The sequence below is a fragment of the Vicugna pacos genome, chromosome 4, assembly GCF_048564905.1.
Source record: "Vicugna pacos chromosome 4, VicPac4, whole genome shotgun sequence".
Lineage (NCBI taxonomy): Eukaryota > Metazoa > Chordata > Mammalia > Artiodactyla > Camelidae > Vicugna > Vicugna pacos.
This window is the reverse complement of record NC_132990.1, coordinates 47,145,117-47,157,614: the sequence shown is the minus strand read 5'-3', so window position 1 is coordinate 47,157,614 and position 12,498 is coordinate 47,145,117. Positions and strand designations below refer to the sequence as shown.

The 12,498-nt window shown below is 38.9% G+C and overlaps 1 protein-coding gene across 1 annotated transcript; it reads right to left on the bottom strand.

Annotated features, from left to right (window-relative positions):
- Positions 1-547: 547 nt before the first annotated feature.
- LOC102525679 (E3 ubiquitin-protein ligase RNF113A-like) lies at positions 548-3,713 on the bottom strand. Its single transcript, XM_006204149.3, has one exon. It carries the CDS (start codon positions 3,582-3,584, stop codon positions 2,547-2,549), a length of 1,038 nt encoding a protein of 345 aa, XP_006204211.1. The 5' UTR covers positions 3,585-3,713; the 3' UTR covers positions 548-2,546.
- Between the last annotated feature and the right edge of the window lie 8,785 nt (positions 3,714-12,498).

The window sequence follows — 12,498 nt, the reverse complement described above, 5'->3', positions numbered from 1 at the left end:
TCATACTGTGTGGAGGTTTTTGCTCACCTGGGTGTCTTTAGTCCATGAGTGCCTTAGGAGCAGGAGACATATTTTGTTCATTTTTGTATCCTCCTTTCTGGCACAGTGTTTGTAGGAACTAAAAATTGTTTCTGCATTAATAAGTGAAAAATGACAGGTTTCTAATTATTTTAAATGAATCATTGCCACGTAAAAATGGACGTTTGCAAGGAGTTGGGCAAGTGGCATGAATTGTGAGATGCTGAGATTGACATGTGAGGCCTTTTGTCTGTGATACTGTAGGTGTAGCTTTTCCTGTAGGCACATGGCTGGACTTGAAGTCTTCTTGAAACTTATTCTAGTTCCTGGTTGGGTAAAGTAATAATCACTCAAAGCTTTTAATGCATTAATTAAAATTTGTTTAAGGTAATATGATAATAAAAATTAAGTCATTTAAGAAAAAAGCATTGACACATTTTTACACATTTTCAAAGGTTTCTCTACCTTACAAATATACTCCATTATCAAAGTTTGTGTCTTTTTATAGGCATAGTCTTTACAAGATGAATTGATTTTTTAAGTATATCTATTTTATTGAAGTATAGTCAGTTTACAATGTGTCAATTTCTGATGTACAGCATACTGCTTCAGTTATACATGAACATACATATATTCGTTTTCATATTCTTTTTCACCATAGGTTACTACAAGATATTGAATATAGTTTCCTGTGCTATACAGTATAATCTTGTTGTTTATCTGTTAGAGAGATATATATATATTAGTGTCTGCAAATCTTGAACTCCCAATTTATCCCTTTCCACACTTTCCCCTCGGGTAACCATAAGTTTGTTTTCTGTGTCTATAAGTCTGTTTCTGTTTTGTAAATAAGTTCATTTGTCTTTTTTTCAGATTCCACATATAAGTGATAGATACCACGTGGTATTTTTCTTTTTCTTTATGGTTTACTTCACTTAGAATGACAATCTCCAGTTCCATCCATGTTGCTGCAAATGGCATTGTTTCATTATTTTTTATGGCTGAGTAGTATTTCATTGTTTGAATATACCACAACTTCTTTATCTAGTCATCTGTTGATGGACATTTAGGCTATTTCCATGTCTTGGCTATTGTAAATAGTGCTGCTATGAACACTGGCACACACATATCTTTTTGAATTAAGGTTCCCTCTGGATATATGCCCAGGAGTGGGATTACTGGATCACATGGTAAGTCTACTTCTAGTTTTTTGAGGAATCTCCAGACTATTTTCCATAATGGCTACACCAAACTACATTCCTACCAACAACGTAGGAGGGTACCCTTTTCTCCACACCCTCTCCAGCATTTATCATTTGTTGATAATTCATTGTAGTTTTGATGTACATTTCTTTGATAATTAGCAATATTGAGCATTTTTTCATGTATCTATTGGCCATTTGTATGTCTTCATTGGAGAATTGCTTGTTTAGGTCTTCTGACCATTTTTGGGTGTGTGTGTGTGTGTGTTTTTCTTATTAAGTTGTATGAGTTGTTTATATATTCTAGAAATTAAGCCCTTGTTGGTTGAATCATTTGCAAATATTTTCTCCTATTCTTAGGTTGTCTTTTTGTTTTGTTTATGGCTTCCTTTGCTGTGCAAAAGCTTGTAAGTTTAATTAGGTCCCATTTGTTTATTTTTGCTTCTATTTCTATTGCCTGGGTAGATTGCCCTAGGAGAACATTGCTAAGATTTATTTATTTATGTTTTCTTCTGAGAGGTTTATAGTGTCTTGTCTTATGTTTAAGTCTTTAAGCCATTTTGAGTTTATTTTTGTGTATGGTGTGAGGGAGTATTCCAACTTCATTACATGTAGCCGTCCAGTTATGCCAACACTGTTTGCTGAGGAGACTGTCTTTAATCCATTGTATATTCTTGCCTCCTTTGTCAAAGATTAATTGACCAAAAGTTTCTGGGTTTATTTCTGAGCTCCCTATTCTGTTCCATTGATCCATATGTTTGTTTTTGTTTCAATACTATGCTGTTTTGATTACTGTAGCTCTGTAGTATTGTCTGAAGTCTAGGAGGGTTATTCTTCCAGCTTCATTCTTTACTTCAGTATTGCTTTGGCAATTCTGGGTCTTTTGTGATTCCATATAAATTTTAGGATTATTTGTTTTAGTTCTGTGGTAAGTGTCCTGGGAAGTTTGATAGGGATTGTATTAAATTTGTAGATTTCTTTGGGTAGTATGGCCATTTTAACAATACTAATTCTTCTAATCCAAGAACATGGGATATCATTCCATTTCTTTAAGTCATCTTTAATTTCCTTAGTCAGTGTTTTGTAGCTCTCTGCATATGTCTTTCACTTCCTTGGTCAGATTATTCCTAAGTATTTTAGTTTTTTGGATGCAATTTTAAAAGAGATTGTTTCTTTACTTTCCTTTTCTGATATTTCATTTATACAGTAAAGAAATGCTACTGATTTCTGTATGTTAATCTTGTATCCTGCCACCTTGCCGAATTCTTTTTTTAAGATTTCCAAAACAACAGAACATTTATTTTGAGATTTGATAATAATGGAAAACTAAATAATGGGAATTGGACCCTCATCAGGGTCTTCTGGGAAATCGGAAGCACCACCCTTTTCTGCTGCTCGATGCTTCTCCAGTTTAGCAATCAGTTCTTTCGCTGGATTGAAGACACCATTGGTCTGCTGGTCACAGACGTAGCAGCGTTGGGTGGTGCGGAAATGCTGCAGTGCACAGCTCTCGCAGAAATAATGCCTGCACTTGGTGACAACTGGGTTTTGGAAGGTCTGGCGACAGATGAAACACTTAACTGGTATTTCCTCCTCATCGCTTCCCACTTCATAGTTTTCGTCCTCATAGACACCATAGCGACCCTCATCAAGCTCACGTTCGATCTGCCACCCATGCTTGTAATCTGAACGGTCATGGAGGAATTTGCAGCTGTCTCCGAAGCCACAAAAGCCAGTTTCCTTGTAGTCCTTACAAATGTCGGGCTGGTAATCCCAGCGCACCGTGGCACGTAAATGCTCGGGAGCTCGGACGGGGCCCTTCCTCAGCATCCCAGAGGACGCATGGCTCGTAGACGTATCCCTGGGCTTCATGTATTTCTGATAATTATTGATTCCCCGGTAGATCTTGTCGTCGTCCTTGCCCCCCAGCTCCTCCTGGATCTTCCGGCTGCGCTCAAAGATGGCTTGTGCGTCTCGCTCCTTCTCTGTGTCTAGCTCGGAGACAGCAGTCGCCCCCATGTCTTCTGGCCCCACGGGTTTCGCGGAGTGAGTGGACTTGTAGACCACGCCGGGACTCTCGGGCTTGTTCTCCCCCCTCTCCTCCTCCTCGCTACTGAGGTCGCCGTAGGCCGCCTTCCGTTTACCGCTAACACGGGTCGTCTGCGTCATCGGATTGTGGGTCTCCCGCTTCTTTTCCGGGCGAACCACGGTGCTGCCTTCGTCGCTGCTGCTGTCGCCGTCTCCGGACTCTCGGCCGCAGGTCGGGCGTTTTCTGCGGCCTGTAGCCCCTTTTCGCCCAGGCGTTTTGAAAAGGCAGGAGCACACCTGGTCCGTCGTCTTTCCTGGAGAAAGCTGCTCTGCCATTGTAAGAGTCTCGGGCCCCCAAACGGCTGGGGCCTGCCGGGTGGCGCCGGGCTGCACGTCACTGCACCTCGCGCGCTAGGGCGCGAGGCGGCGCAAAGTCAGCCCGGGAAGAGGCCTGCGGGAGCATGAGTGTCCCTTGCTGAATTCTTTCATCAACCCGAATCGTTTTTGTGCGGAGTCTTTAGGGTTTTCTACATATAGTATCATATCATCCGCGTATATTGATTACTTTACCTCTTCTTGATTTTTTATTTGTTTGTTTTTTTGAAGTGTTGGTGTATCGTTGCCAATTCAGATCATCCTATAGTTCAAATAAGAGTGACCTTTTTCTCGTAGCTTTTTTAGGGAAATCCTTTAAAGTGATACACAAAAGCTTGATTAATAAATAGTCTGGTTTTCATAACTGTATCTGTTGGGATCCACAGAGTGATTTTAAGATTTCTATTTCATTTTATTTATTTTTCTTTTCTTGTGTCCTGGCCATCACAGTAGCCATGTTCATCTTCTGGTACCTGTGATACCATTTTCATATCACAGAAGGCAGAACTTAACTTGAGCAAACTCTCAGGGTTGTTTACTGATTACAGACCCAGTTAATCCTTCTCACACAGTGCAGACAGTGAAGATCAGCTCCGTTTTGTTGACTTATCCAGGCAGGCTACTGTCCACCTCTGTAGCTTCATTTCACAATTTATCTTGGCTGTGTTTCCCTTCACACATCGGATCTATCATCGTCTCACTTATTCCAGGCTTACTAATCAATACATCAATTAACAAGTATTTGCTGAGTACTTTTTATGATGGGCACATGATGTTTGTCTTGCCTAGAAGACATTTTCTTTTCCAATGGTAACTACATTTAGGTTTCCCTCTGGGAAATCTCCCCATATAGCTCTCAGTCGTGAGCTTTGGATCCCTCACGAGCTCCAGAGGTGGGCATGTGACTCAGACTGGCCAGTCAGTGTATTCCATTCATCTGGCCCCAGCGACTTCTGTGGTGATGGACACACAACCTAAAACACTCCTTTAGGAATGAATTCCATGACTTTTGACAAACATTGGTGGGGAGAGAAGCTCTCTTTCTGCCAGGATTACTCTCCAGGTGCAATATTTCTGGGGTTATTTTTAATCCCACTATTAGAGGATCTTTGAAGAATGAAGCCAATATACAGAAAACCAGATCCAAGGAATGCAGAAAGACATTCTTATGTCCTGTTCAAAAAGCCTGACCCAATTGTGCCTGCAGCTGATATTAGGCAACACCTATATTTTAGATGTACCCAATGTCTGTTCTTCGCTAAAAAAGACAGCTGATTAAAACACCTATATATGCAAGGTTTTGGAAAATACAGATTTCTGGTTTTCAAGGGTTTATAAGAAATTAGAAAGTATAAAATATAATCACATCAAGTTAGCATTGCTCTTCAAAACTATACCATTTTTCTCTCTATCCCTGAAATTACTGCTTGATGTCAGAATTATTTGCATATATCATTTTCTTCAGTGATAGATTTCAGAGGAGCTAGCCTGATTTTCTATTTACCCCCTCATTCTTAATATCTAGTACCATGCTTTGCACATGGAATATAGTCAGCAAATTTTTATTGAGTTTTATCTGAAAAGATAACTAATGTTACTCAGAGATTTATGGTAAATGCCAAATGAGTAATTTAGATCATAATGTCCTACTGTTTTCAGTCAAGGGGCATTTTTTGGTCCTCTGGGCCAGGTCTTCATTCAGATTGCTACCACTAGATGATTTGTGTTTTGTTTTGTTTTATTGAGCAAAGGCACGACTCAGTCTAGACAGAGACAGCCTTGTGGAGATAGAAGAAAGGGAATTGAGAGACTAAGTATCCAAGGATTTATGTTTTACAAGGAATGTGCTTCATTATCAAAATACTGTTAAATTATCTTGTTCACTTACCAAACTTACATTCGTTAACATTTTAATTTTAATGAGAAAAAGAAAATGAAGGAAAGCTCACTCCCACGCATTGAAATATATGCAGTAATCACCATATCTTGATTGTAATCGTTGTTTTTTGACCTTCTCTAGCTCAAATGATTCAGCTAATTTTACACAGTTGCACTGTAGAACAATTTTGTTACTGGTTAATTAGAACCAAATGTCCTGATAAGGTCTGATTCTTTCTTTATTCTCAGAACTGTGAATCTTTGTTCTTCCTGGATCAAACCAAAGTGAACTTCCTTCATATTGGAGATTTCTTCATCTTCAAGTGTGAAAGCACCTGAAGCTTCTCGGTCCAAGGTATACAACTAGATATCTGCACCGAACACTTCTGTCTTTTAAATTTTAATCAATACAGGCAAGAGTGGTCTTATTATATGAGGATGGACATAACACAATGCTCAAAACAATGCTTTTAATTATTATGGTAGCTAAGATTCAGAGAAGGAACTGAAAATGCATGGGTGATATTCAAAACCTGTATCCTCTTCATCTTGGGGGTAATGTCATTCTGTAGGTTGTGAAATAATGATGGTTTAAGTTTAATAATTCCTTTCTGTGGTTTTATTAGATAAATAACATCAGAGTTTGTTTTTTTTTATAAGAGAGGGGCCCTTGAAATCATACAGACCCAAGTATGAATCCAGCACCACCAGTTTGCCAGAGCTCTTCATTGTAGGCAAGTCGCTTGCCTTTTTCAGCCTGTTTTCTCATCTGTTCCTCATGGGCTTGCTGTGAGGACTAAGTATTCTAATGTATATGACATCAAAGCACAGTGGTAGTAGTAGCAATCATTACATTAGCTGAAATAGTATTTGTGGTACAGCTTTCCCTATATCCTTCCTAGGAAACTTGATGTAAAGGCAGTTCCATTTCTCCCCAGTGTTGAGTGAGCCATATGGATGGCTAGGACCCCTCTTCCTTCATATTCCTCCTGTGTCCCTTCAAGGATGCAGATGGGTTTGAACTGGGGTTGCCCCTTCCAGGATGGAGGAAAGCTGTTCTTCAGTTCAGGGTACACTTCTAGGAAACAGGAGAATGACAAATAATAGAGAAGCACCCGCCCCAAATGCTGTCAAATTGTGAGTGTAAACCTAATGCTGGTTTTCGTGTAGCTGAGTTTTTTTGTTGAAGGAATTAAATTCTAACAAAACTAGCTTTGATCAAAGAAGTTGACCCAATTTCATACAAGAAATCAGGATGTTACTGAGGATTGAACGGTTTATTGCTAGAATAATAAAGACCACAAGAGGAAGAATTTTGATGTCTTTTGCTCCCTCCTGAATCCCAGCTCCTAAAGTTGTGCCTGGAATATGAGAGGTGCTCAATATATAATTATTGAGTAAATAAATGAATGCTGCAAAAGAAAGGGTGGACTTGGGCTGAATTTTAAGCCTGATAATTACAGCTGTATAAAAGAGACAGAAGCCACATGGTTAAGGCAGGAAGCTGAAGTTCCTCTTTTCTTAAAATCTCTAAGAGTAGGTTCAACTCCCATGTGTCCAAGATCATGTTAATTCTAGAACGTTCTAGACCTCTCATGGAAAGCCCCACATCTATATGAAAGAGCTTTCCTCATCTTGGAACTTAAAGGGCTTTGCCAGGCAACACAAGTATCTACCTACAGTTAATCTTTTACCCCAATCATACCTTAAGACAGATTTCCCTGCTACAGGTCCATTTTGCTTCTTACACTATTTTCTTATCAGCTACCTGTTACCTGTGTATACAGGTGGTAATGACTCCCAGTGATATTTATTCATAAAGTTCACCTTTTTCTTCATGGCAAGCAGAAAACAGTTCCTCATTAGTAGCTGGGCCGTATGTAAATAGCTGAATGACATTGTTGCTTTCTCTCCACAAAGGAGAGAAGTTTTGCTCAAGGCTTTTTGTGTCCCAGATCATCTTCAGTCCAGGGTGTCATAATACGTTGTGGTTTTACTTTCCTTTCGAAAATAGTGTAGTAGATCAAAGTACTTCTTTCCTTTATGTGAATAATGCTTTATTCATTTAAACTCCTAATATGAAACAAGAATACTTACTAAAAGATTTCATGGGAATTTTGGGTAGAAAACAGTACTTATTTTATAATCAGTTTGAAATAAAATGGTAATTATTTTGAGAAAGAGATTTCTTATTACCATGTTGGGCTACTGACCACTTTTTAGGACAAGGTAACTAATTTAATAGGTGACTATATTTCTGTTGCCAAAACCTCTGAAGTTGGACAGGTTTCATGCTAAATGGTCTAATGTATATGAAGTCAAAGCACAATTTTTGTTGTTTTTCAAATTTGGTTACTTAATAGATACAATACCAGAAATAAACCACAGCCTGGAAGCCCCGTCTTAGCTGTTATACATCTCAGGAAAGCATAATTGGAAGACAAGTTTGAACCAATGAAACCCACAGAGCAGAAAGATACCATTATAGATTTAAAGATCATACATCATCAAAAATACCCTATGATGAAGTTGATGAAACCAAAGGACCAAGCTCACTAAAACCAATTTATTTTCATTGCATATGTAGATAAAAGGCAATGGGTCTGGTGAAACTGAGATGACGTAGCAAAAGACTTCAGTGCTCTGCAGTTTGCTTTGAAGGTGTAATTTATGAAGATACTTTAAAGCCATATGTAATACAAATGACAGTATTTCTGGAAATATATCTGCGCTCTGTAGGACTCATGAGCAGTAATGCCTGGAGCACTCCAACAAAGGTAGTTGCATGAATTAATGAAGCAATCTGGGCATTGGTCCAATAAAAATGTTGGCTGAATGCTTCCTTGGTTGGGGGAAAGATTTTGAGAACAGGATATCTATAAGCAATTGATGCTGGTTAAATAGAACATCTTTCTTACTCTTTTCCACTCACTTCTGAACTAAGTCAGCTGTGTACCTTTGAGAGAGGAAGAAGGCTTCAAGGGGCATGTTTACTTTGATGCAAAGAGTCAATTTTCAAGTAATTTACTTCTTTTGGAATAGACCAACATTGAATATGAACACCCAGGCTTAGCAGCCCTTAGAAATAAAGTCTCTGCATTTAATGCTGGTATCTCAGATTTATGCTGCACACTTTCTATAAGATCAAAGTACTATATGTAATTCTCAATTTCTATGCAACTGTATATTTGAATATTTATTTTGTGTCGGGAACAGTGGGAAGAAATGGAGTCATATTAACTGAATCTAATAGGAAGAGTACCCTTCTCTCTTGGCTTGAGGTAGATTCTGTTTTCTACGGGGACATAAATAAAAATGCTAGGCTCCTAAGAACCTCTGTGTCCTTCTTGGCAATCAGAAGTAGAAGGGAACTGGACATCTTTAAGTGGTTGGTAATACGCCAGTAAGAGAAGAGTATGGTGTGAAGTAGCTGAGCTGGGTGGACTGTCACTTGCTTTTTAGAAACTGGTCTGAAGGTTGCTCTCCATTCACAGCCACAGAGGATGGAGACCCAATTCAGTGTCATAATATTTTAAATCCGTCCTTATTCTATTACTCTCCAGTCATGTTACTCAGGGCAGGTCACTTAACTTCTCTGAGCACCACTTTCTTTATCTACATAATTGGAAAACTAAAAACTCTCCTCTGTGTCTCACAATCATTTCCTGAGACTCCACTGAAACCGTGTTCACAGACGTGTTTTGCTGGCTGTGGAGAACCATGCTGCTGTGAAGTGTGGGTATTATCCTCTCTAATGGAAAGCTCCCTGAGGGTTTATACCTTTCATAAACCTCTTCCAGCTGCCTACTTTATTTCCCAAACACTCCTCCTTTGGCTCTTCCTTCTTTTTGTTCTAATTACATCCAGGAGGAAGCCTCCATTAGGAATTAATGAGCTTTAGTACATTCATTTACCATCTGCTCCCCCTCCCCCTTCTAACAAATGAAGGTGTGTCTCAGCCTCAGGACCGTATGTTGGCTGTAGCCAGGCAGATGGGAGTGATGCAGATGAGAAAGGTTCTTTATTCCATGGTACCAAGGTCACGTTAGGATTTGGTGCTGCTTTGGGAAGCCAGATGGTGACTAGAAGGTGAAAAGACCCTCTGTTTAGAGCCCTGCTATGGAGCACACTGGCCCCACTGGTACTCATTTATTCATTCAGTTAATGTTTACCATGTGTCTGTTGTGTGCCAGGCACTATGCCGGATGGTGAGGATGTAAGGTTGAATAAGACAGACTCTTTTCCTTGAATTGCTCACAGCCCACTGGAGGAGATAAATACCTGTACTCAGGTAATTATAGTGCAATATTTGATGTGCTATGTGATGTGGTATAGCACTGAGTCTAGATTTGGATATGGGGAAAGTTAGAAGAGTGGAGTTACTCTCACAATTTGGGCTTTTCAGAGAAAGGACTGTCTTCTCAGTTCCCTCCGTGTCTGTTAGCAAAGGGAACTGGTTTGTGAACTAGTGAGTATCTAGTTGATACCCTCAAGTCCACATCTCTCTTTTTCTTTATGCCTATAAATGCTGTGTCCAGCTTGGGAATCACCCAGGACATAACTGCAGCATCGGAAATATTTGTTCATGGAGTGTACAATAATCTCCCCATCTCTGTTTGGAATATCTATATGCCATCTATTGTTTAATGAAGAGCGTGGTAACTAGGACCCTCATAGAAAACAGATGGCACACTAAACTATTACAGAGGTGTGAGTACAACCCCATACAAGGGCTTGTGCAGGAATCTGGGGAAAGCAGCAGCTGAGCTGAAACAACCTGTGTCCGAAGGCAACAAAAGAGGGATCAGTTTTGGGAACCCAGCAGAGAAAGGTCTTGTGGAATTGGCCTTCTTGACAGGTACAGTAACCTTCAGTGGAGAGTCGTACTCAGCTCACTTTGAGACTGTCTAGTGGGGAGAAAGCCAGGGAAACAAATCCCTTGACCTCACCTTCCTCCTCCCTTCCTCACATTTCTTCGATGCTCTCCATTGTCCAGACCCAGTCAGAACCTACAGGGGCTGGGATCCTGGAAACCTCACCCTGGCAGGTCACCGGAGAAGGGTGGAGAGGGGTCCTGGAGGGGCAAACAGAAGATAACCACTTATGAGAGATCAGGATCTTCACCTGTAACATGAAGGTATAAGAATGCAGGCTTGTCTGCTCCAAAAAGTTGTGTTATATGTATGTGTGTATAACACAAAGTTTCATGCACATATATTTTTATTATGCCCATAGATATATGCGTGATATATATGCAATATTTTCTGAAAATAATAGCACACAAGTTCTGAATAACTCTTTCTTACTTGAGATGCTTACCAGACACTCTTTTTCTTTTCCTTTTTTTTAAACTTTCTTAGTTATGGAAAATTTCAAACATACACCAAAGTGGAGAGAACAGTACAATAAATCCCTAGATGCCCACTGTTTTGCTTCAGAACTTATTGATTCATGATCAATCTCATTTCATTCATACTCTCATCCAATCTCCACAATCCTATGATTTTGAAAAAATCCCCTGTTTGGCTTCTGTTAGGCCAAAGGGAATGTTAAAACTATTTCTTAATAGAAAATTAAGCATATGTGTTTAAGAGCTGAATCATAGGCGGTAATGTATTTTTTTTAAAAATGCTAGTCAGCCCTACTAAACCCCAGATTATTTTAAAGTGATAAAGAAATGATTGCAAAAATACAATGAAGTCACATGATTTATATAACTATTTACTGTGTTACAGTTTAAAAATGTTGGTTGGTACCTTTATTTGCCTCTTTTTCTTTTATTGTTTGGTAATTAAATAAAACTGAAGACATCTTCATTTAGGAATTTAGTTGTCCCCCACCCCTATATTGGGAACCTTTTATGGGATACCATTTACTCTATAGGACATTGTTTCCCTCTGATTTGTAATGTCATATCCCCCAGATATCAATACACGAATGGACCTGTATTGGGCACCTCTTTTTATTCTGTTGGTTTATTATTTTTTAAATCATTGTGCCAATATCACACTTTATAATATACTATAAAGTATCACTTGATAATAATTCTTCATATCTGGTGTATGGAGTCTTTAAAGTATCCTGGTCCTTCTTGGCCTGCTCCTCTATATAAATAGATGCAGTCTGTCAAACCCCATGGGGAAAACAAAATCCTGTTGGTATATGTTGATTTCTAAAATGATCTGCAAAACGTATTTGTTGAGAACTTTGAAAGTTTTCTGGAAGTTTATGAACTGAAGACTACATGAGGCTTAAGACAAACAGGAATAAAATATGATTTTTCTCTTGTGCATGTTCAATCTTGATTGAAAGAAAAAGAATGTATCTTTGCAATATTTGTATGTTGAGCATAGGACCCATATATTTTTTTTTCCCTGCAAAAAGCGTTGTGTTTCTTTTTGGTCCAAGGCTTGGGAGAAGGCTCCAGGGTAGTTAAAAGGCTGCCTAAAAAATAAAATAAAATAAAATAATTCCATGTGCAGCAACATGGATGGACCTGGAGATTGTCATTCTGTGTGAAGTAAGACAGAAAGAGAAAGAAAAATACCATATGATATCACTTATATGTGGAATCTAAAAATATGTATATATAAATAAATAAACGAACTTATTTACAAAACAGACTCAGACATCAAAAACAAACTTATGGTTACTAGGGGAAAAAGGGGTGGGAAAGGATAAATTGGAGTTCAAGGTTTGCAGATACTAACATATATATAAAATAGGTAAACAAGTTCACAGTGTATAGCACAGGGAACTATATTCAATATCTTGTAGTAACTTGCAGTGAAAAAGAATATGAAAATGAATAGATGTGTGTTCATGTATGGCTGAAGCATTATGCTGTACACCAGAAATTGACACAACATTGTAAACTGACTATACTTCAATTACAAAAAAAAAGAAAAAAAAAAGCTGCCTAGTGGCTGCAGAGAGAGGCTTCTGGCAGAAGCCCTGACCAGAGGGGCTCCTCAAAGGCCACTGTGTTCAGAGGCTC

Coding starts and splice junctions, on each gene's coding strand:
- LOC102525679 (XM_006204149.3), bottom strand. CDS start 3,584: ATGGCAGAGCAGCTTTCTCCAGGAAAGACGACGGACCAGGTGTGCTCC.